Consider the following 25344-nt stretch of genomic DNA (forward strand, 5'->3'; position numbering starts at 1 on the left):
CACTAAGATCTTTTTAATATGAAATTTATAATAAGAGTGTCGAACATGTTCAACTGAATGTTCATTATTTCATTTGCTTATCTCTCTCTCTCTCTCTCTCTCTCTCTCTCTCTCCTTTTTTCCTCTTTGAAGTAGGTCATTAATGAAGTGGTGCATAAATGTGGTTCATGTACACATTTTTCAACTGTTAATTTGTTATTTTATAAAATATACATAATCTTAAATCTACCATGAGTCATCCTGTGTCTTCACTGTGTACTTGAAATGTGGTTAATCTAGTGACTGAAAAGGCTTTACCATGATTTATTGTTTATTTTACTCAATTTGTTATTATATAAGTTAGTCACAATAATTACTCAACATTAAGCCGTCAGCAATAAGGTTTAAATGTATGAAATAAAGTAGTATTGGGGTGTAATAAACATTTTTAATAAACTATAATAATGGGTCTCATTGACTAATAATTGCGTAGATTTTTCGTATTTATTCGCAAATTTGAACTTCTCACGAATGAGACCCACTGTCTAGTCAGGGATGGGCAGTATTTCAAATACATGTATTTAAAATACGTATTTGAAATACAAAATAGTATTTTGTATTTTAAAGCCTTTGGAAAAATCTAATGTAATTTGTATTTAAATACATTTAAGATGAGTATTTTTGTATTTTCAAAATACTCAAAATACTTTGAGCCAGTCAACCTTTTTATCATGGTGTTTTCGTGCATCAACCAACATAATTCAGGCCAGACACGCCCTTCCCCAGCCCTAACATTCATGCACGTGAGCTTCAGCTGTAGCTACAACCCAACAATCTGTATTGATTGTGTGCATCTGTGATGACACTGATTAATGATACACCACACAAAATCTTTAGCTTTTAGTAGAAAAAAAACAACCTTTGGTTGAATAATGCCATATTCTAATTTTATTTATTTTTTATTTTAGACAAACTTTCTATTTTTGTTACTGAGTTTGAAGTTATGATGGTGATAAAACATCCATCCATCCATTTTCTACCGCTTTTCCGAACTACCTCGGGTCACGGGGCATCAAGGCAGGATACACCCTGGATGGAGTGCCAACCCATTGCAGGGCACACACACTCACTCATTCGCTCACGCACTCACACCCTACGGACAATTTTTCCAGAGATGCCAATCAACCTACCATGCATGTCTTTGGACCAGGGGAGGAAACCGGAGTCCCGGAGGAAACCCCCGAGGCACAGGGAGAACATGCAAACTCCACACACACAAGTCGGAAGCGGGAATCGAACCCCCAACCCTGGAGGTGTGAGGCGAACGTGCTAACCGTTAAGCCACCGTGGGTGATAAAACATAATAAAATAAAACATTTTATAAAGTGTCTTTTTTTGTAGTTATGTATTTCCTACCAGGCAGGGAAGGGAAGGGGAAGGGAAGCGGTAAATAAAATGAAAACGAAAGTTTCTTAGCAGTTAAACACATCATGCTTTTTGGCATTTAGAATAGGCCCAGATAGATTTTAGCCTAATAGGGGTACCTGCACTGAATCACCAATTTCACATGTATTTTGTGTATTTTCAAAATACAAAATACTGTATTTGTATTTAAATACATTTTTCCACACAGTATTTTGTATTTGTATTTAAATACACTTTTCCACACAGTATTTTGTATTTGTATTTTAAATACATTTACATGTATTTATGCCCATCCCTGTGTCTAGTGCACTTTTTTCGGTCCTCAAAAACGGGTCCTTGGGTCTGCGGTTTTACGAAGTCCGATTCGGTAGGTGGCGCTGTCCCGAGCAATAGGGCCCTAGAAGTGTGGTCGCAGAAGTCCAGGTCGTTGGAATTCAATAGCATCTGGCTGCAGACGAGATGCACTGTCAGACACATGCATTCTCAGCCGCGCATGCGCACTCGTCACATGCAGGCTCTAACGTATTTCACGAAGTGAACTGTAAGATTCTATTAAATTTTTTTTAAGGTTACTGCTTTTTAAGAGTACCGTGAATACTGGTGGTTCAGACACATGCACTGTCAGCCGCGCATGCGTACTCGTCACATGCACTGTCAGACGCGCATGCGCACCCGTCACATGCACTCTCAGCCGCGCATGCGCACTCGTCACATGCACGCTCTAACGTATTTCACGAAGTGAACTGTAAGATTCTATTAAATTTTTTAAGGTTACTGCTTTTTAAGAGTACCGTGAATACTGGTGGTTCGGTTCAAGGCCAGGTATTTATTATAATTATAGCTGAAATACATTAATGAGCATCTACACTAATAATGAAAATACATGACTAAATAAAACCTTTCTTTATATAAAAATAATTGTTCTAATATTCATTTGTTTTAAAATTGCAGGTTAGTTTTGTTGTTTGAAATAAAACATAATTTATTATACAAAGAAAGGTGAAGCATTTTAGAAATAATACTAGGGAAGTTGTTCATTTTGTAAAAATAAATCTTGAATAAATCGCACCGTGAGCTGAGTGAATCGTTAAATCACTATATTTGATAGATTTCAACGTCATATTAAATAATTTTGAGAAACACATTAAAAAATAACTATTTAGTGCAGGTCACCTACAAACTTTCCTGTGAGTTTTCAAGCAACGCTACAAAATTAATTTAGATAACGTTAGTTCTTAAATAAATTACTGTATGAATAACATGTATCGTTAACCAAGTATCATAGATGCGATATATCTACCATTGATTATAAGGATTAAGTTAGGTTTCGAAAACTTTATCTTATATATTGAAACGATACTTTACATCTATCTAATACTGTATGAATGAAATCAATATACTTACAACATTCGTCTGATAATGTTAAAGAACGTTTTCGATTATATTTGTCAAATAATTCATAATAACACTTTTACTTCGACTTAATCTTGTATGAGAATAAATAAATAAATAAATTGAATATTTAATTTAATTAAATATACTTATAATTGGCCTGTAGGTGCATTTAATTCACACACGTGTCTGACAGTGCGTTTGTTTGAGTGCGCATGCGAGGCTGAGACTGCATGTGTCGGAGTGCGCATGCGCCGCTGACAGTGCATCTGGTCTGAGAGTGCATCCGGTCTGCAGCCAGACCCTCCTCTTGGAATTGCGGCCTCCAGTATTGCAGTCGGATAATATTGTTCTTTCCCCACAATTTGAGACTGCAATACTGCCAAAGACCAGTAGAGAGCCCATCAGCACGCTCTCAGGCTTTGTGTTGTTGACAACCATCTGGAAGCACGTAACAAACACTAACAGTATCACCACACACAAATGAACAGCATCAGACACGTCCCAGGCGCTGGATGCATTAATGTTGGATAAGTTATTGTATTTAACCAGGATTTGAACTGCGAGGGATGCATACGTTCTCACAATTTACATCTGCAGACGTGTTCGGCAAATAAACACATCCTGTGAGCGCGGCTCAAGGCCTTTTTCCAGCAGCCCATATATCTGCATCTTCGGTGGTCTCGCGCTGGCTCAGCAGCGTCCAACTGCAGCCTGCGCTGCTGCACAACGATAACGTCGACGGGACAGGACCGTCGCACAACGCGTTTTTATTTATCTAGATCAGGATGTAATTCGCCAATACCTTGATACTTTATAAACATGGGGACCATTGCTTGCGAATTGGTGAGTATATGAACAGAAACCGATCTTCCCTATAGCTCTTGCGGTAGACATGGCTAACCACTGTTAGCTTGTTCGGCTAACGGATGGCATTTAGCGTGTTGCCAGTAGGGTCGTTTTTTCGTTTGATATGAATTAATAGATGCTAAATGACATTATACAGGGGTTCATTGTTATGAAACATTGGAATAACCACGTCATCCAAAATGTATTTACAGTCAGCTACATAATATGATGTCAGTGCAACAGCAAACCGTTAGCTGAGCCCTATTTTGTTATGGTAATGTCAGCTAAATTCAAGCTAAACCACTGGATATAATTGGAGATAATAAGGAGAAATCTCGAAAGGCCTTACAAATACAGATGTTCGTTGGTTTCACAGTTTCAGTTTTTTTAATCATTATTATAAGTGCTGTCAGATTTGCAGTAAATATTATCAGAGTTAATATTTCTGATTCTGTTGTATGTTTTCAATGACAGCTTATCTAAATAAAGCTTTTTTTGGAATTGAGTTTGTTTTTGGGATGCACCGATATGTACATTTTGGCCTATATACAATATCTACATATTAATACAAAATTCCCTAAGACTGAAACAAAAGGCAAAAAGTGGACATCTGCTTTTATTTGAAAACATTCACTGCAGAAAACAAAAGTGTTTTTTCCCCTGAAAATCATGTATACTTTAGCCTACTTTACACTAGTTAACGATTCTTTAACCTTCAAACTTCTGATATGTTTATTATTTAATAAACTAATTATGGATGTTCTTCCAGAGCATTCCTGAAACATGTTCTTAATAGCCGCATGTCTAACCGGTCTCAAGGCAGAAAGCATTCAGACAGCGCTCTGATTCAAACAAAATGCTTTTGTTCCTATAATTTACACATTCATAAATACTGTGTCTAATAACGTGTCTAATACATGCATGGACAACTTATAACACAATAAAGACACAGAAAAACACAAATTCAGGCCATATGACCCCTTTAACCAGAGTATATTTTTTATATTTTATTGGCTATAATATATCGGCGGATACCGATAATGTTAGAAAATTACTATTGATCAGCCGATAACGATGTGGCCGATAATTAATCGTGCATCCCTATTTTGTTTTGCCTATCTAAATTAAAAATAATATAACACAAAAATAACACTCAAGTACTTTGAATGTTGCTTCATTGATTAGTTTCTGAATGTTTGATGTGTCTTATTTTCTTTTCTTTAGGTCTCCCAACTGTGAGCAAGTTAAGCTTTTAACTGCTCCAGTACATCTTTTTTTCTCATTTTGCCCAGTGTGGGTGAAGGAGAGGATGTGTTCTCACATCCCAACTCTCCTGCTGCCTTTCCTGGTGCTTCTGATCCCTTCAGCCCGGGCAGGGGACTGTAAGGGGCACAGGCAGATACTGAAAGGTGTCCCGGGATATGTCACAGATGGCCCAGGAAACTACTCTGTCAATGGGAACTGCGAGTGGCTTATAAAGGGTTGGTGTCAAAAGCTGCAGGGTGTAGTGAGGACTTTCGAATGTAGATTTTTGCATACAGTAGAAATGTCTGTTTTCTTCAGAGTTTGTTTGGAATTGAACTTTAGACTAATGAATTAGTTTTGATATTTTTTAGGATCTGTTGTAGTAAATTGGGAGCACTAGAATATTTATAATCATAAACATTTTATAATGTCTTATTGTTAGAGTGAACAGTTTATCTATAAAACCATGTAAAAGATTAAAGGGATGATTCACACAAAAATAACAACTGTCATCCTTTACTCACCCGTCATGTTCAAAACCTGTATGTTACTCTTTCTTCTGTTTAACCGGAAGGGAAAGTTTTAAGAATTGTCTCTTGTTTTCTGTCCATACAATGGTAGTCAATGGAGGCCCCTGTTGTTCACATTATCTTGTTTTGTGCTTCACAGAAGAAACAGTCATATATAGGTTTCAAACAACATAAAGGTGATTCAATAATAGAAAGTATTGTAATTTCTTTGGTGAACTATCCCTTTAATGCTCTTTTACCTTTCAACCCCTATATTATGCCTTTTTTACCTTCAACTAGGCAAATTTCATAATTTGCTGTTTTTCTGAATGTGTATGACTAGGAAATATTGGGAAACACTTTATTATTTCCTTTTATAAGCAATGTGACCTCCTTTGTCTCATTCAGCTCCCAGCAGAAACCATCGCATTGTGCTCAACTTTACATTTATGGACACGGAGTGCACCTATGACTATCTATTTGTCTATGATGGAGATTCCTACCAGAGCCCCTTATTGGCGAGTTTAAGTGGCAAAACCTTACCACAACCAATAGAGGCCAAGTCTGGGAAGGTGAGCCCACAAATATCAAATATTTCCATGTGTTTTACCTGCTCAAATTTTCTGTAGATGTAAATTTCTGAAGGAATGCTCATAGTACGTAGTTTCCATTTATGTTAGTTTGCGTTGATTTTATAAGAATGATAAGAATCATAACAAAGTACGTCAATGCTAGACTGCTGGGTTATTGATCACTGTCTGACTCTTTCCTCACATTCACGGTGTTCCCCAACGTTCATGATATTTTCTTAATCTTTCTTCTCTTTCTATTTGCAAGATGCTGCTCCACCTCTTCAGTGACGCAAACTACAACCTGCTGGGCTTCAATGCCACCTACACATTTTCAGTTTGTCCTGGAGACTGCGGTGGTCATGGGAGGTGTGATGTGGCTACTGCCCGCTGTCAGTGCCATCAGGGCTGGGGGGGTATGGACTGCAACACCCCTCTTTGTTCCCAAGTCTGCACCCAACACGAGCACGGTCACTGTGATAAAGTAGGTGATTTTTTTCTGTAGCCAAGTAACACACAGACGTGGAAAAAATTGCGAGACCACTCCAGGTATTATTTAATCGGCATTTCTAGATATAGTGGCCATTCCAGTCCAGTGTTTATTTAATTTCAACATAAAATACAGAGCATCTTTTTTGTATTCTGTACATGTTTTCCTGTTTTTCATTTTCTGCAAATAGTAACATTCATTTTATGTGAAATTTGGGAGAAATATTGTTAGGAGAATGAAACAAAAATAATAAGTCTACCTAAACGCATAAACTACCTAAAACTGAAAACGTTCTTTGAAACGGTCTCCTAATTTGTTTCCGCGTCTGAATGTTTTGCTGTTTGAACGGTTCACCTTACCTCCCTGTCTCTATTACAGAGGGGAGAGCGTTGTATCTGCAGCCCAGGCTTTGTGGGGCAGAACTGTCAGTTGGGTCTTCGAGACAATAGCGGGGCTGGGCAGTGGTGGGAGGTGAGCCAAGGTGATGTCGAGATTGCCCCTCGCACAGCCTCTGCTGGGGTGTACCTTCCTTCCACAGGAACCATGTACATGTTCGGAGGTAAACATTATGCAGATGTTAGACTCCTTATATAACCCGCATGTCCAGGTTCTTTATTTCAGAACTTTCACTTGATTTTTTTTCAGGGTTTGATCTGAATGTAGCACTGGGGGACCTTGTTACATACAATTTTTCGACTAATTATTGGGAACAGATGTCACATTCCTATTGCCCAGTGAGCTCATTTTTATCTTATTTCAAGTTATAATATAATTTTAGTTATATATTTTGATTTTATTGATCTCTTAAATTATGTATCTCTTGGTATCAGGCTGCTCGTCATTCCCATACAGCAATTGTATGGCAAGGCAACATGGTCATCTATGGCGGTGAGCTTGCGGACCACTCATTGGCTAGTGATGTCTGGCTCTACCGTGCACAGCAAGATGAATGGCAGCAGTTAGGCCAATCAAACGCTCCAGGGGCTCCCAGGCTGGCAAATCATGCTGCAGCGATAGTAGATAATTATATGTATATTTTTGGGGGTGAGTAAACATCTGCTGGACATCAAAAGGGATCAGATTTTCAGTGTTGCCAAAAATGTATTGATTGATTTCTACTCTTCCTGTGTGTCTATTATTGGTTTGTTTCTTTCAGGGCGGACAGAAGAGGACATGTTCTCATCATCTCTGTACCGGTTTCGGATGTGGGATGACGTCTGGGAGACGGTTCAGCCTACTGGTGGAAAACCACCAGCTACTGCAGGACACAGCATGGTCTACCATGCCCCTTCCAAAACTCTGCTGGTGTATGGGGGACACAGACCTACTACTGCTAGGTATAACAGTAATACATACCATTTTAATACACACTTTTGAATGCTTTTGGAGAAACAGGACAACAGCTACATTCTGAGCTTATTAGGTACGGTCAAAATGTAAATGCTGTATTCGTCGTAAAACCAGTAGGGAACCCTCTAGGCCCTCTGTGATGACGTAAACTATTGTAAAAAATTATATTATAAAACTAATAATATTAACTAATTAATATTAAATAATATTTTCTATAAAAGTCAGTCGATTTTCCTTATTAGTTATGTATGTTTGACTTCCTGGTTCGATGACTCTATACAAGTGAGATTTCCAAGTCTCACTAGAGTTATTCAAGATAACGGAGAAGTCGCAGTTCTGCGATGTCATACGCTGTCTGGTTAGCCTGCACATGCTGCAAAAGTCGAACACGTGCTTACATTGGTGGACTTTAATTAGTATACTGCTGACAGTACAGTAAATCAATATCGGGCTCTAGACTCATTTTTCCCACAGGTCGCACTGGTGCAACTCACTTTCTCAGTTGTTCGCACCAACTTACAATTTGGCCGCATCCTTTTTTATAGTAATACTAATGACTTCGATTGATGAATTGTTCTGTTAATTTGTCACTCTGTCTTTTAAAATAATTAGCCACCGACAACTTTATATTTGCGCTTTGACACTTGTGTTTTATTATCTATGCAATGCATGCTGGAAGGGAGGGGCGAATCGAACCTGATTGGTTAAGAGGCAGGGTTTCTCCTGGGTCAAAAATGGTCTTTGGTGGTCATCCACATGTAAAAGTACTCTACTCGTGAACTGTGAGCCCAATAAATCCAAAATAAATGCAAAGAAAAATTTTGTTTGTTATTTTATAAAGTTGTTATTATTTACAAAAAAATGATCACAATAGCAGGCTAGAGCCCTGCAATCAAAGGGATACATTCTGAGTGACAGTAAAATTGACCAATCATATCATCTTTCTGAACGGCCGCACTTAGTTTTTTGCTAACTTTCTGCCATCTGGGGTGTTGTTCACCAGCAGTCTCGTACAGCGGAAGAAGCACCCAAAGTCGGTCCACCAACTGCCATAAAACTTCAAAAGAAAACGTCATTCAAAACAGCATGTGGATGAACTTAGTTTTCAAGTCCGTGAAAAAAAAGAGAAAAGCTATTGTTCAAAACGTCACGGTTCCCTTCTTCATAAAACATTTGAAAAGTGAATTTCAAAGGATTTGTTTACCTGTATTTTCTTAAAAGCGGATGTAACACACGCAGTTTCATATTAATCTTGAGAACCTATAGAGTACTATTGCATACTTTGTATCTTTAGTTTGATCACATTTTTAAAGACAGATACAACTTCATCTATCAGTTTTAAACGATCTCCAAATACAGCGCTATATCCACCGTTTACATAACATTCCTCACCGAAATGCAGTGAACAAACAAACACAGCTGAACTTTGCGAACGATGTGCTCTCTCTATCTTGCTCCAGCTGGTTGACGTGTGTGCATGCTCCTTCTATCGCTCTTCCTGGTTGATGTGTGGGCGTGCTCTTTCTTCTCACCCTGGCGGGTTGACACGTGGGCGTGCTTTTGTGGGAGAATTGTCCAATAAGGGACTAAGAAAAGTTGTTACAAAAAGGATTTCCATGTTTGAAAAATACTTTCAGAAACACATACGAACGCTGGGGGAGTGTATCGAGCACATAAATACTACGTCATACATACAATTCAGTTTTTGACAAGTTTGACATATCAAGCATTAGAAGCGAGAATGTTTAACATGTAAAGATGTCAGACTGCATGGAACACTGGCACCCCACCTTTAACACTCCATGCTCCATGTCTCCACCAGGTTCAGCGTGCGTGTCAACACAACTGATGCATTCCATGTGGAGAAGCGATTCTGGACTTCCTTCCGCTCCCGTTTTCCTGCCAGCGGCCCGAGGGAGAGAGCATTCCACTCCGCCACCGTCATCGGCAACTACATGGTGGTTTACGGTAAATGCCGATCACCTTCGAGATAGCAACACATCATACATCAAACATCATACATGTCTGTGGTTTTGTGAATGGAATGTAAAATGTTTCAACTGTTATTCATGTGGGTACTAATGAACCATTCAGTGTTAAATGAGGTGAGAGAGTGATGTTTATAATTCCTGTTTGTCTCTTAGGAGGGAATGTGCATATTCATTACACAGAAGAGAAGTGCTACGATGAGGAGATCTTTTTCTATCATTTGGGTTGCCACCAGTGGGTGTCTGTTGGAGAAAACCTAAGTCATCGTAAGTGTATGCTATCAGAGAGAGAGAAGGAGAATACCGACTGAGATTAGAATACATGGCGAATATAAGCTTTTAAAGTTTTGGACTCAAGTACTTTATGTAACTGTTTTCTCGCTTTAGATCATTTCTATTAGGAAATAATAGCAATGTATGCTTTGTTACGAGCATGAGTCTCCAAGATTACAAATCATCGGTAACAGAGATGAGACAGATATCATTTTTTTCATTTTTTGACCGATTTCTTCTCCTGTTCCTGTAGGAGGTGCATCAGTAAGAGGCCGATATTCCCATGTTACTGCTGTCATGGATGGCCGTGTGCTGCTTGTTGCTGGGGGTTACAGTGGAGTTGCACGTAGTGACATTGTCGCATATAAAGTTCCACTGTTTGTAAGCAGCGATCCAGGAGACAGGGTACACATTGTAGATTGTATTTTCATTTCCTTTAGTATTTGTGTACACTTGTACTGGGACATGTTAGTATATCTACATGTGTGTGGATTTGCTTTTCTGTCTATCAGGACACGGTTTGCGCTGAAGCTCCAGATGAAAGCTTGTGCCTCAAGAACCCAGAGTGCAGTTGGTGTGAGGGCCGTTGCCGGGAATACCAGCCCACTAATCCGGTAATACTCCCTATCCACTTCTGATCAGTTTTTTCTGATCTACATCAGATTTAAATAATTCCTTTTATATGTTTGTGTGTGTACAGTGTGGCAGCACCGGATGTCTAGGTCTGGCTCGTTTCCTGTCGGACTGCCAGTCGTGTCTGGTATTCAGCGGGGTGCCAAACTCTCTGCCGCGCGTTTCTGGAGAATTTGGCTGGTGTGTGCAGAATGAGTCCTGCTTGCCCGTTTCAGGTAAAAAGAGAGGGAACAGAAACACACGACATTAGTAACTGTAACTGATACAACGATGTGGATGTGTTTCCACACATCTCTCAGTAAATATTTATTTCTAGACACTTTTATAACGTCCGTGAAATATTTTTTTACTGAGTGCAGTGTGTTTGTAGATCCTTCTTGGCAGTCATTTTGTGATAATATAGGTTTTGTCAAGTGACCTAAGTTACATCGTTTTTTGGCATATCATGAGTAAATATTGTACATTTGACCCCTGGCAGAGCGCAGTGCATGCCGCGTGGACCAGATCTCTGGGGCGTACGGCTGGTGGGGGGAGCGCACGCGTTTCCTCACCTCCCTCCCCTCCTGTCGCACCGAGAACTATGTCCCGGGACTGCACCTGCTCACCTTCCAGCATCCACGCAATCAGTCACAACCCGACAAGGTATGTCAGGCTCTTCCCTGACCTCCTGCTCTCTTCTCTGGGTGTATGATCTGAGCCTCTATAATTGCCACTACATGTGCTTTCTCACTTTTATTTAAATAATTTTTTGCTTAGGTTTAATTTTTTCTCACCATTTTGATAAAGTTGTTGATGTAATCTCATTTCTACTCATCTGCCACCCACCTACTTTTCTCCCTTTGTTTTTCTCTCCATCTGTTGTATGTGGATGTCTCTCTATATTACACTCACTTGTGTGTCTTTGTGTAGGTGTCCATCTTGCGCAGTACCTCCATCATCCTTAATCCCTCTACAGAGATGGATGTGACCCTACAGTTTCGGGGTTTTATTCATCCCTTATGGGGTGCTCCTCCTCATGCATCATCACCGCAGGAAACTGTTGCCATGTGGGCCAGAATTCAGAAGCTCCACTTTACTGCCCAAATGGCTGCTGGACCCAACTCTCTTCAACTGGTATGGAAAAGCTAAGAAAAGTAGTAGTTTTAATGGAAAAATGGAGTCTATGCATGTAACAGCTTGATTGCGAGTGTGTTGTAAATGAATCTCTTTTATGCAGACTGATGTGCTTGGACGGTGGTCAGCTCAGGAGGAGAAGGACATTCGTATGCTTTCTCGGCCAGATGGTTCTCGTCTGTTCCAGAATCTTACAAGAGGAAACTGGTACCTAATTCAAGCAGAGGGATACCTGAATAACTCTGCGTCAGGACAAACTAGTGAGATGGCACTTACCTGGAACCGAACAGCTCTACCTGGGGGTAGCGTAAGTGTATTTAACCAAACAGAGCAACTTGAAGACTTCCAATATCTTTTCAGCCTCCTAAATTGTTTCCTCCATTCCCAACATTGTTTAGGAGATCTCCTTCCTGTTCCTCGAACCATTCCGCTCCAATTCGTGTTCAGAATACCGCTCTTGCTCGGCCTGTCTGTCCGATCAGTCCTGCGGATGGTGTCCCACCATGAACTTGTGTTTTCTGCGCTCTGAGGTCAACCAGCAGCCTTGCATAGACCCACAGGGAGATGAACGCCACCTACTTCTCAACCCTCAGCATTGCACACTGTGTGAGGAGTACAGAGACTGTGCCGCCTGCACTCAGGTACTACATCCACATCAATATGTCTCAGGGACTGTTTTGATTTAAGACTCTTTTGATCCATAGCAGCAGAGTGCAGTCAGACATCTGTTTACCAACCTTGGTTTGCTGTAAGGCCACAGTGGGGTTTCTGTTGTGTTTGTGAATGCTTGCAGGATTCCTACTGTGAGTGGCAGATCAACTCCAGCAAGAAGGGAGATTATCTGTGCAGTCGCCGTGGGAGACTGGAGGGCTCCATCCGGGAACCGGGAGGGTGTCCTAAAGTTTGCAACCAGTGAGTCTGAAGTGATAAACTTGCCTGTGAAATATTTGTTTAGTTTATGCAATATCTGATGACGGGGAAGGACTTCCAACAGGGTATTGACTGGTTCTGTTTTCATCATCCACACTTTCTCTCTTTTTCTGTCCGAAATAGGAGGATGACATGTGGAGAATGTTTGTCTAACTCTAGTCAGTGTGCATGGTGTGAATCCGCTAGGACCTGTTTCTACTTTGCTGCGTATCTCACAAAGTTTCCTTATGGCGAGTGCAGGGACTGGTATGACAGGTAAAAAAACTGCTATGAAATTGACACACAGCAGTCACCTGTAGTGCTTTGTTATGGAAACCCTGAGCCGCAATGTAAAAAAAATCGTTCCTAATTGTTTTTTCTTCCAACTATTTTTTAATTTCTAAATTTTCATTTCATTTTCAGTTTTTATCAAATTTTTATTTTATTCATTTTCAGTTTTTTATTCCAATTTTACCCCCTTCAAAACGTTTGTGTTCTTTATTTTTATTCTCTTAGAAAAAAATTATCTTCCATTTTTTTGTGGAGAAAAAAGAATTTGAAGAGAGAAATTTTTTTGAAGAGGGAAGAAAGAGGTTTTGAAGAGGTTTTTTTTAGGATATTTTCTTAAAAAAAAAAAAAAAAAAAAAGTGCATTATGATCTATTGCCACGTCACAGTTGATTTTGACCTAATAATCCATTATGATCTCATAGTTAATTGTGACGTAATAAAGCATTTATTATGTCATAGTTTATTTTGACTTCGTAATTAATTATGATGTCATATTTTTTATTCTGTTCATAATAATGTTCTTCAAAAAAATGTATATTGTTTTGGGGAAGACCTTGGCTCCAGGAGAGAATGTAAGGGAAAACTAAATTCAAGACTTTTTTACCTTGCGGTTCAGGGCTTTCGTTCTTTATAATATACCACAATACAAAATCAAAATTGTTAAGAGGAACAATCTAATCAGTTACTACAGTAAATAAAACATAACTTTATTTGCCTTGAATCACTCTTATTTAAAAACCTTCCTCTCTCTCCAGTGTTCACTCTGTTCCTCAGTGTAAGCAGTGTTCTTCTCTAACCACCTGTTCAGAATGTCTGCAGACGTTTCAGTGCGGCTGGTGCGGAGACTACAACAACCCCACCATCGGCAGGTAGGAGAGACAAACATGTCCAGTCTCCTCAGATCCATTGAAGACTTCTTATCTCTTTGTTATGTTCTTGCCCGTCTGGTTTCTCTCAGGTGTTTAAGGGGTGACTGGGGTGGGATAGATGACCCCTCTGCAATAAACTGCAGTATGACTGTAGCTGAAGTTAAAGCCAGCAGGTGAGGATAAAGCAATAATTTAAGGATTATTATTGTAGACTAAGAATGTGAGAACACTCATTTCATCTGCCCCCTTTCTTTGCATCATCAGCCCTGAGCCTCAAACTCTGTCACCCCCAAGGCTGATGGAACTTGAGATGGAGATGGAGTTGGAACTAGAACTGCTGGAAGGGATGGAGGGAGATGGAGATGCCGTTTGGTCCTACCCATCGTGTCCTGATGTGGAGGAGTGTCGTCTGGGCTTACATACCTGTCACCACTCTGCAACCTGCGTCAACACCCCGACCTCTTACGAGTGTCATTGTGAGAGAGGCTTCACGGGAGATGGGGTGCACCATTGCAACCAGACGTGAGATGTTTACTTTCTGTCACAATATTTTCAGAGGTTATTTTTGTTATGTGCTAAAATTTATTTTTATTATGTAGATGTTATAATGAGTGCCGTCAGGGCCGGTGCAGCGGAAGTCCACGGTTCGAGTGTGAGTGTTCTTTGGGTTGGACCTCAGACCCTGCCACTCTGGTTTTGAGCGGGGTGGAGTGTGACGTTGACTGCGGATGTAATTTCCACAGCACGTGTATTACAGCTCCAGGGATCTGTGACCAGTGCCAGGGTAAAGAACGCTCCTCTTGCATGTTATTTTAAGATGGATTTTCTAGACTTGTGAGAGTCTGTGAAAGTGTTGTGTGTGTGCATGTACATTTGATTTATGACTCTGCTGGGTTATAGTGTGTATTTGTCAAATCACATCGTCCAGTTTTACATTCAACGGTGTACACTAAGGAAAAGCAGAAAAACACTCAGCCTTTAGCATCTATATGATTATTTGATATTCCATAGTTCTTGTTTTGCAAAGTCTTTTGTTTATTGTTTTCTTCTTCAGACTGGACTACAGGGCCGCACTGTGAGCACTGCAGGCCGGGTAGTTTTGGTTCTGCCTTGGCAGGCGGTGAAGGATGCATTCCTTGTAATTGTAATGGCCATGGTGACCCTCTCCAAGGTTACTGCCATAACCAAACAGGCCAGTGTTACTGCACCCATCACACTCAAGGCCCACACTGTGAAACTTGCCTTCCTGGCTACTATGGAGACCCCCGGTACGTCAAACTCAGAATGAGCTGTGTTTAGCAATGTTGATAAACAGACATAAGCCTTCTGATTACATTGATGAGTGTTGTTTTTCTCAACGTGCATAGGAACAACGGCACATGTTTCAAACAGTGTCAGGGCCGATCGGTTCTGCTCTCCTCTCCTTCTTCTGCACCCTTGTCTCTCTCCTCCTCTCTGGGCTGGCATGGAGCTATCGGTGGTCATGGTGGGCTCTCTCATTGCCTATGGGTCCTCTCCGTGTCTCAGGATTTGGCGCCATGCATGCCAGGGCAGTCTTGCCCACCTGTGGCCCTTACCTGGCACCCGGATTCACACACACAGTGCACAGTGAGAAGATGATTGAGAAAAATATTTGTATTACTCTAATAAAATAGAAAAATACCAGGTAAAATGTGTGACCTGAAAATATTTTGTCTGTCTGACAGAACTCTTACGTATATGTGTTTGATGGCCTGCCAAGGTTCCTCAGCAACGGTGTTGTGCACTCCGACCACAACCTTATCGGAGCATTCTGCGGCACAACAAGAATGCAGCCACTTACGGTTGAGGCTACATCAGGTGCTTGACCAAAACAATCATAAGTTGTGGGACAGAATAATTATGTTTTCCGTCACTAAGATGGGACAACTCTATACAATATTTTGATGATATATTAGTTTGTTACTTCTCCTCCAGGGGTTATATCGGTGTACTTTGAAGCAAATGTTACCTCGGGACGTGCTCAGGGTTTTAATGCCTCATTCTGGGTGAAGCGATGTGGAAACGGAAGCTCTGGAGAGGGTGTAGTCACCTCATCCGAGTGCCAGGCTGGAGCTCATTGTGTTAACGGGCTGTGTCACTGCCCTCATGGTTTTGGGGGTCCTCAATGTGACCGACCTTTCTGTCCAGGAAATTGTGGAGCAGAGGAAGGACGAGGCATCTGCAACATGGTGTGTGAAAATCGCATTGATGCTTGTTGTATTGTTCAGGTTCATGTTAAGGACGTCCCAGATTTAACCTTAACTTGTCCATCTGCATGCAGACTCTTGGCCTGTGCGTGTGTACAGAAGGCTCGGCGGGATCTGACTGTTCTTCAATCTCAGACTCGGATAGCCTGATCTGGGAAACATTGCTCGATACTCAGCTCTCTGCTGTAAGTTTTTAATTCAAGACTGTAGAATAGTCTCTTTGTTTTTACTGTGTTATTTCTTGCTAGAGTTTGATCTATTTTCTACCCTCCTACAGAATAAAGCACACCGGTTTCTTGAGAGGATGGGTCACACCCTGGTATCTGGAGCACAGGGCACTCTTTGGATGTACGGAGGCCTTTCACTCTCGCAGGGCATCCTGGGAAACGTACACAGGTAAAGTTCTGTGTATTTTAAACGACTTGAATCAGAATGTGACAATAATTAGAAAAGTTCAAAGTACTTATTTATTTCTATGTTGATTGTTTTATAGGTTAAATATGTTTTGTTTAAAGGAGTAGTTCACTTAATAACCTCCCATTGACATTCCATAGTAATTTTTACTCCTATTTTGGAAAGTCAACGTGGGCTTAATTTGAGGTGAACTCCTTTTATAATTGTTGTTTTCTCTTGTGACGGGTCCAGATATTCTGTGGCTGAGCGACGCTGGACTCAGATGTTGACCAATTCATTGGAGGAAGGTTCAATGCCTCTGCCCCGGTACCATCATGCCTCTGCTCTGGTTTTCAGTCATGACCCGTTTTCTGGCTCCAAAGCAGCCTCTCAAAGTTTGATGTTCGTAGTGGGTGGGGTCACAAAGAAAGGTGTCGCAAATGACACATGGTGTCTGAACCTCAGCAGTCTGATGTGGAAGCAGTATAAGGTATTTCTATGCTAAATACACTACTTTACAGTACTTCTTTCTTCTTGAGCTGTATTGCCCATGTTTAAAATGGTAAACATCTCTGACCTGTGTTCTTAGAGCTCAGTGCTTCCCCCTGTGGCTGGTCACACTTTAACAGTGAGAAGAGGCTCAACTTTTCTGCTGATCGGCGGTTACTCTCCAGAGAATGGATTTAACCATCATTTGCTGGAGTTCAGCCCTCAGTCTGGCAACTGGACTGTAGCCCCACACACTGGCACGCCCCCTACTGGTAGAGACATACCACTACATTTTAAGATGTCACTGAAGATGTTTGCTGTACTATATTTCAACATTTATTTGCTGTGTTCTTTATGTTTTTAGGTCTCTATGGCCACTCAGCAGTGTATCATGAGCAAACTGATGCTGTGTATGTGTTTGGTGGTTACCGTTTCCACGTTGAAGCTGTAGAACCATCTGGAGAACTCTACAGTCTTTATTATCCTAACCTTACTTGGTCCTTACTGGTGCCCTCTCAGGGAAACAAGGTAATTGTAAAAGAATGATGTTTTGGTCTAATTCACATTGAAATAATCGGTATCGGCCCTGAAAAACGCATATCGGTTGACCTCTAGTCAGACAGTGTCGTCTCTCTTGTCGCTCTCCAGCCTCTCTCTCGGTTCTTCCATGCGGCAGCCTTAATAAAGGACACCATGGTGATTGTTGGAGGCAGGACGGGAGAGGAAGATTACAGCAACACAGTTTCACTGTACCAGATCAACTGTAATACATGGATACAACCAGGTAACAGTCACACATCTTAATACATATGTTAATGATGTTTTTTTTTTATGACCACTTCTTACCTCCATTTCTGTAGTATCCTCAGTTGGTGAACCTGTCAACCGCTCTGTTTCCTTGGCAATGACTGGGTGGGGTGGTCGCCTGTTCATGTCGGGTGGTTTTAACGGAGTGACGCTGGGACGGCTGTTGACTCTTTCCCTTCCCTCCGACCCGTGCATCCTGCTGCCTACACCTGAGGCCTGTAATAGTAGCACGGGCAGCTGCGTGTGGTGCAGGGGCACCTGTGCTTCATCAGACACTGCCGAAAGGTATTACAGAAAACAGATGATTAAAGCAGATGTCAAGCTTCATACACAGTAGGCAAATGTGCACTCAAGACTTCCCTCTCATGTTTGTATAATTTTGTCATAGGTTGGGTTGTACTAATGGTCAGACCACCTGCTCTCCTACTCCTCGTTCCCCAGACCAGTGTCGCAGACTCAAGACGTGCAGCGAGTGTCTGGCCCGCCACCCAAAAACATTTTCTAGCCCTGTGCAGGTAAGACCAACATTCAAATAATTCAAATACTCCTTTATCGTAGAATGAAGTTTATTCTTTAAAATGTTTCACATTATCCTAAAAATCTTTTGATCTGAAACTTTTTGTACACTTATTTGTGACAAACAAAATGTTTACAAGATCAAGCTTATGGGTACATTTTCGAAGTTGAGATGTTTTGATCAGCTGAAAGCTGAATAATTGAGGTTGTATGTATGATGTATGAGTTGTTAGGGTAGGACAATATCTGGCGGAGATAAAAGAGTTTAAAACTGTGGAATCTGAGGGTGCAGAAAATCAAAATACTGAGAAAATTGCCTTTGAAGTTGTAAATCATAGGCACTGTACCAGGCCATCCACCCACAAAAATACTGTTTTTATATGTTTAGTGTTTGAAATTTACAAAATATCTTCCTGGAACATGATCTTTACTTAATATCCTAATGATTTTTTGTACAAAAGAAAAATCTATTAATCTTACAAAAGAAAAATCTATTAATTTTACAAAAAAATCTTCATTTCACCAAAGCGTAGGATTGGCCTCTTTGTCGCCATCTCAGTTTGTAATGGTCAAGACTGAATTGAGTTATTTGTACAATTAAGTTAAAGTTATTTTCACAATATCTCTCAAACAGCATGCTGAAAATCTCTCTGTTTTCTTCCCAGCCTGCTCTGCAATGTAAGTGGTGCACAAACTGTCCTGAGGGAGCTTGTATCAGCAGCTCAGTGAGCTGCACATCAGAGCATGATTGCAGGATAAACCAGAGAGAGATCTTTCTGTCCAGTAACTGTACTGAGACCAGCTGCGAGGCTTCTGACTGCCCTAAATGCACAGCCTCAGGGAAGTGCATGTGGACCCGCCAGTTCAAACGTACAGGTAAGAACAAGTACACGCTGAGCCTGTGGACTGTAAGTTGTGACTTAACCAAACTGATATTGTACAAATAACCGAGACATGTAACATCTCATCTTCAGAGTTCTGGTTTCTTTGTCCATTGTCCAGGTGAGACCAGACGCATCCTGAGCGTGAACCCGACGTACGACTGGACGTGTTTTAGCTACGCTTTGCTTAACGTTTCTCCCATGCAAGTGGAGTCCTCTCCACCAATGCCTTGTCCTGAACCGTGTCATGAAATCAGAAGTTGCAATCAGTGTCTGAGCTCTCGTGGGTCTGATGGTGGTTGGCAGCGCTGTGTATGGAGCATGGCACTGCAGCAGGTAAAGTCAAACTTTGGTTTATATAAAGAAGGTTATTTTGTAGCTTCCGCCAAACAATGAAATTTACTTTGTTGTTCTTTCTGGTTCTCTTTCAGTGCATGAGTCCATCCTTTGTTCCATTGTGCTGTGAGGCGGGTCAGTGTGGCCGTTTGCTCTCAGATGAAGATTCGTGTTCTCCCCAGTGCTCCCAGCTCACTCAATGCGCCCAGTGCATTTCCAGACCTCAGTGCGGCTGGTGCGCTAACCGTGGCAAGAATGGAGAAGGGGGCTGTCTCCAGGGAGGACTGAATGGTATGTTTTACTCCTGTTGTCTTTCCTGAAATAATTGAGATGAAAGAGCGCTGCATGGAATTACAGCTTAAGCATAAAGTGTTGTGTGGCTTTTGGCATGTTGGTTGTCTGACAACAACAATGTTTCTAAAAAAAAGGCAAAAAAATAAAATAAGTCTTCTACGTGTATTTGCTTTTGCAGGTGTGAGTGATGCTCTGTGCCCACAGTTGAACCATAGTTGGTCGTTCCTGCACTGCCCAGAGGAGGATGAGTGTAACAATAACCACCACCACTGTAATAAAACACAGGACTGTCACGATCTGCCAGACGGCTACCACTGCACCTGCAGACAGGGCTATGTACTCAGCAGGTATATTTCATAATCTCAATTTTATTCTTCCTGTAGTTAACATATTTGTTTAGTTACAGCATGTTCTGTCTTTCACAGTGTATCGGGTCAGTGTGAGCCCGTGTGTGCACAGGGATGTGTTAACGGCACCTGCATGTCTCCAGGAAAATGTCAGTGTAACTTTGGGTTTGTTGGGGAGAACTGCTCCTCTCAGTGCCGCTGTAACAAACACAGCAACTGTAAAAGCATCTCTCAGCTGGACACCTGCGTGGAGTGCAAGAATAACACAAAAGTAAAAACATAATAATAAAAGTCTCAGCTGGACAGCAGCTGAAAATTTAAGGGTGGAGAAATTGAAGCTCTCTCTTATATTCTCAGGGTCAGCACTGTGAAAAGTGTAAGCCCTTGTTTGTAGGCTCAGCAGTGGGAGGCGGGATGTGTCGTCCCTGTCGTGAGTTCTGCAGAGGAAACAGCGACATCTGTCTGTCCAAAGAGGAGCATCGGATGGCAATGGAAAATACAAAAGACTACCCACTTGACCGTTACAGTGTAAGCAATCTTTAAGAAATCCAAATCTCTTACTGCATTCGGAATATGAATGCCTACCGCAAGGCTTAACTCCTTCGAATATTTCTGCCTCTCAGATTGAACAGTGGGCTACAGAAGGCCCCACTGAGGACAATGCGGTCTGTGTAACCTGTCAGAACAACAGTGTGGGAGATAAGTGTGAGAGCTGCCTGAGTGGATACTTCTTGCTGCAAGGGAAGTGTGAAAAGTGAGTGCACCAGGACTTTTGAAATAGAAAAAAAGTATCTGCATTTGTCTCATTTGTCGTTTTTCAATTTTTTGTCTGTAGATGTCAGTGTAATGGCCATGCAGACACCTGTAATGAACATGATGGCACAGGCTGTCCCTGCCAGAACAACACAGAAACTTCGTCCTGTCTGACCAACCCACAGAGTGACCGCAAGGACTGTTACAGGCAACAGGTAACAGCCAATTCTTACAATCTCAGGTGTTTTATTATAACAAAAATAAGATCATAAGATCATGTATCGGTTGAATGAGGACATCTTTTTATGGAACAATTTTTGTTAACTATTATTTAAGGAGCAGTTCACCCAAAAATGTAAAATCCGTCTTTATTAACTCACCTTCAAGTTGTTTAAAATCTGCATACATTTATATTTAAAGATTTTAGGAAAATCCTTGTCACCAAAAAGTTATTGGCCCCCATAGACTACATTCTCAGAAAAATTGCTTTATACATTTCTTTGTTCTGTTTAACACACAAGAAGATATGGAGGCAAGCACACTTATGTATACAAGCACTTACAGTTATTTAGTCATAATATGTTTAAGGTGGAGTTGTTTGTAATTATGAAGCTATTCCATTTTATTAGTCTCACTTTGTTTTGAAAAGGTACAGGCATCAGTATCGGCTAAAAAATATTGGTACTCGTACTTGGTTTTTTAAAAAAATGCTATCGGTGCATCCCTAATATCAACCCAAATCAATATGGACACAATAGTTTTAGTAGAGTCTGTAAGAGCTTCATTCTTGTTTAATTTTTTGACCCATGTACTTCTCATATTGTACATCTTATCCCCTATTTATTCTCGTTCCTGCTGCTCTCTTACAGTGTGCAAAATGTAAAGATTCATTCAACGGCAATCCAGTGAATGGTCGCCAATGTTTCCGGCAGTTCAACGTGGACAGTGAATGCTGCTTTGACCCCACATCACAGGTCAACTGCTTCCACGAGCCCAACATCCGCAATCTGCTCAGGGGTCGCACTGTGTTCTTTTCAGCCCAGCCCAAGTTTACCAACGTGGATATTCGTGTCACCATTGACGTCACTTTTGGGGAAGTGGAGGTTTATGTGTCTAACTCTCATGACACTTTTATTGTGGAAGTAGACCGTCACACGGGTGTCCATACCATCAAGATCGAGGACGAGGCCAACTCTGCAACCTCTGCACGGGGAGAAAAGGATTTACCTCTTGCCCCACCGTCACCCATGAAGATGTTCCCAAACTCTTCTGCGCCCTTAGTTGGCACGCCGCAGTCGGGAAAGTCACAAGGTACTGAACGTGAGGTGCGGGAAGAACGAACCGAAGGTCTCATAACATACATCACGGTATGCAAGCCACAGACGGTGTTGATTGTACGTGCCGTACGGGACCGCGTAGTCATTACATTCCCACATGAAGTGCACTCGCTCAAGTCAAGCCGTTTCTACATTGCGCTGCGTGGCGTGGGCACAGACACTCATAACGGCGAGTCTCAAGGCCTCCTCTTCCTACGACAGGACCAGGCCCACATCGACCTCTTCGTCTTCTTCTCAGTCTTCTTTTCCTGTTTCTTCCTGTTTCTGTCCGTCTGCGTGCTGCTCTGGAAGGTCAAGCAGTTCCTAGACTTCCGCCGTGAGCAGCGGCGCCACATTCAAGAGATGACCAAGATGGCCTCTCGTCCGTTTGCCAAACTCACCATCTACTTAGAACCCGAAGAGCCGCAGCTGGTTTACTTGCCTTCGGCCGGAGGGGGTAGTGCAGTGTCCTTAGCCCACGTCAGGACGGGCAAACTCGGGGGTATGGTGATGGGCCAAAGAGGACGACCTGGCGCTCTGCCCTTTAAGCACGACCCTGGCACAGGCACCGCCACTCATCACCTTCTTGCTCTAAGCGGAGGCAACAATGGGCAGCACCTTCCGCTACATTACTTGAATGCTCACCATTACGCTCCCAGTTCCACCACCAACCCGACCTCGCATCACCACCACCATCATCCGTCCTCACACGGCAGCTACCAGCATTTCTGCCGATCCGATCCCTTCCTTTCGCAACTCATGGGCTTTTCATACTCGTCCTTCAAAGTGGGCCCAATCACGCTGGAGCCCACTGATGATGGAATGGCTGGGGTGGCCACCGTGCTCATACAGCTGCCAGGTGGAATTCTCGCGCCCAACCGAGCCTGCTTGGGTTCGGCGCTCGTCACTCTACGACAGAACTTGCAGGAGTATTGCGGACATGGTGGAGCGGGCGCGCATCCCGGCACTGGGGGTGGGCGGAAAGGCTTGCTGGGTCACCAGCATTTAACCACCATGGCCATGTGAAGGATGGCAGAGATAGGATGGAAATATTAACGTGGCACAAAACAACTGCAAGCAAGAAAGCTTGAATAATGAGGAGATGTTTGGTTTGAGGAAAATATTTCCTAAATGGAAAGTGCAGAAATATTATGTTATTTTTATTAGTGGGGGCCACAAGAGAAGTATTTATTACAGGGGAAGGATGAGGTGACTAAAGGGAAATGTGATTACATTTGTACATAAATTGTAATTGTTAGGTGTTGTTTACTTGTTTTTGTTTATCACTATTCAGATAAAGGTTCATATTGACTCAAGGCAGCAACCTTTATGCAATGCACTACTCACATCTCCAGCTTTATTGCTGAATCCTTCTTGCGTCCTACATACACTACTGAACTCAACAGGTGAAGACGATGACTGTGGCATGACATATCAACCAGTGAAAATGTTGTCTTTGCAGCTGAACCAAAATGTGCTTTTTATCTTCATGAGACAATCCGAGCTGCCATCTTAACCAATAGACAATGCAACATGTCCGCTTGAATGTGCAAAACATGATTGAAGGGCAAGTAGTTGTAAAAAGCGTCATTATATTGCTTTCATTAGCTGGTGTTTTGTCATGGCCTTGATGATTGATTGGTGATGCTTCTTGTAATATAGCAAAATGGAATTTAGTCAATAGGTCAATTTCATGGTGAGCCATTGGCTTATTTTTATACATATTCAGACTAAGATTCATGTTAGACTTTGTCATTTGGCGGTTTATTGTTACAGTCCTTTATGTTGGCATTAATGCCTTTGTTCACTTTGCCTTGACCAGATATTTGTATAATTGTGTGACTAACTGGAGATTCTGTTTTATTTAGAAAAATAAGGATTCAATCGTATTGAGTTTAGGTCATTTAGTTCATATATAATAAGCTGATTACCGAACCCATATTGAACTTTCAAGCTTTTTTACATTATGCGTTCAATGAAGGATATTACAATTTTTTTCGTTCCAACCCTGCACTACGTTAGTTCTACCAATTGTTGAATACTTTGTTATTTCTACTTTGTAGGACAATGGGCTAAACCTACAGTGTATCTTAAACTGTGTGCCAGTTGTTTGGCTGTCTCTTATGGAACAATATTTAACTCCTGATGATCAATGAAATGGATTGGTTGATTTAGGTTGCTGCAGCATTCTCATTTTAATTTTATGATGGGTCATGGTTAGCCAAATATTTGAGATCTATTGAACTAAATGTGCAATGAAAGTTTTATGCTCCAACAGTATGTATTATGCTCCTGGTGAGATGATATAAAGTAAGGAAAATAAGAGAAACACTGAAAACACTATAAAAAGCCTTTTAAATGTATTGTGTTTTTGGAGTTTGTTACAGTATTAGCATTTCTATGGAGTTTCCGTTAATTTGTCTTTTTTGGTTTCTTTCGAGGATGGTCTGTTGTAAAGTTATTTGACTGGTATTTGTTTAGTTCTTTATTTGAGAATTAAAGCCCTGGTTTATCATAAGATATTATCGAAAGTGTTTATTTGACATTTCAGTTATTTAATGTAAATAGTATTTGTGAAGATTACCAGGAAAAGCCATATATTTGTTCTAGGGTAAAATCCAGAGATTTGGGTAAACCTGAAAATTGGTGAATGTTTCGCGTAAAACCAGAACAAATGTTTGTGAGGAAAATTAAGCATTAGACCAAAATGGATTTGGGTGTTAATGTATGGTAAAGAAATAATTGCTTTCGTTCTATTCAGACAGTTGCAAATGCTTTTACAGTTTTAAGTACTGAGATTTATGATGATTCAGTGGATAACAGCAACTCGTCTTTAATAAAATATCATCCATAAACTGCTTACCAGGTGACCTTGTGTTGTATTGGTTTATATTTTTACTTGATAACTTTTTCTGGGACTGTGCTGTAAATATGGTTATTTGCTTGATTTACAGTTATGATTTGCAATTGACAGACATATTAAAATATGAAATATTATCAAATTTAGTTGCATTTACTTGTTCCAATTCTTTTCACGTGTACTTCACAAAAAAGTAACAAGATCAATAAGTCAACATACTGTGAAAGACTGACAGCATGAC

General features: G+C 41.1%; 1 protein-coding gene across 1 annotated transcript; it reads left to right on the forward strand.

Annotated features, from left to right (window-relative positions):
* Window positions 1–3209: 3209 nt before the first annotated feature.
* On the forward strand, window positions 3210–25245 carry megf8 (multiple EGF-like-domains 8). Its single transcript, XM_056762261.1, has 44 exons — window positions 3210–3642; window positions 4870–5126; window positions 5808–5971; window positions 6237–6452; window positions 6837–7017; window positions 7104–7192; window positions 7289–7502; window positions 7615–7795; window positions 9631–9776; window positions 9953–10063; window positions 10323–10474; window positions 10582–10683; window positions 10770–10917; window positions 11181–11344; window positions 11612–11815; window positions 11919–12122; window positions 12214–12456; window positions 12609–12727; window positions 12869–13000; window positions 13770–13883; window positions 13973–14056; window positions 14148–14405; window positions 14483–14667; window positions 14938–15151; window positions 15251–15491; window positions 15590–15722; window positions 15840–16093; window positions 16186–16296; window positions 16389–16507; window positions 16757–16994; window positions 17094–17265; window positions 17358–17521; window positions 17642–17777; window positions 17854–18085; window positions 18189–18315; window positions 18982–19192; window positions 19319–19533; window positions 19629–19824; window positions 20006–20174; window positions 20253–20445; window positions 20532–20702; window positions 20798–20928; window positions 21010–21142; window positions 21797–25245. Exons 2-44 carry the CDS (start codon window positions 4955–4957, stop codon window positions 23267–23269), a joined length of 8616 nt encoding a protein of 2871 aa, XP_056618239.1. The 5' UTR covers window positions 3210–3642; window positions 4870–4954; the 3' UTR covers window positions 23270–25245.
* The last annotated feature ends 99 nt before the right edge of the window (window positions 25246–25344 follow it).

Source organism: Triplophysa dalaica, chromosome 12, assembly GCF_015846415.1.
Source record: "Triplophysa dalaica isolate WHDGS20190420 chromosome 12, ASM1584641v1, whole genome shotgun sequence".
NCBI lineage: Eukaryota > Metazoa > Chordata > Actinopteri > Cypriniformes > Nemacheilidae > Triplophysa > Triplophysa dalaica.

What these genes read in the sequence shown, in the direction of transcription:
- megf8 (XM_056762261.1), top strand. Translation starts at nt 4,955, where the DNA reads ATGTGTTCTCACATCCCAACTCTCCTGCTGCCTTTCCTGGTGCTTCTG. An exon ending in CACAGACCTACTACTGCTAG is followed by an intron (nt 7,796 to 9,630) that starts GTATAACAGTAA and finishes TGTCTCCACCAG; the next exon opens with GTTCAGCGTGCGTGTCAACA. An exon ending in TGCCCTCTCAGGGAAACAAG is followed by an intron (nt 17,522 to 17,641) that starts GTAATTGTAAAA and finishes GTCGCTCTCCAG; the next exon opens with CCTCTCTCTCGGTTCTTCCA.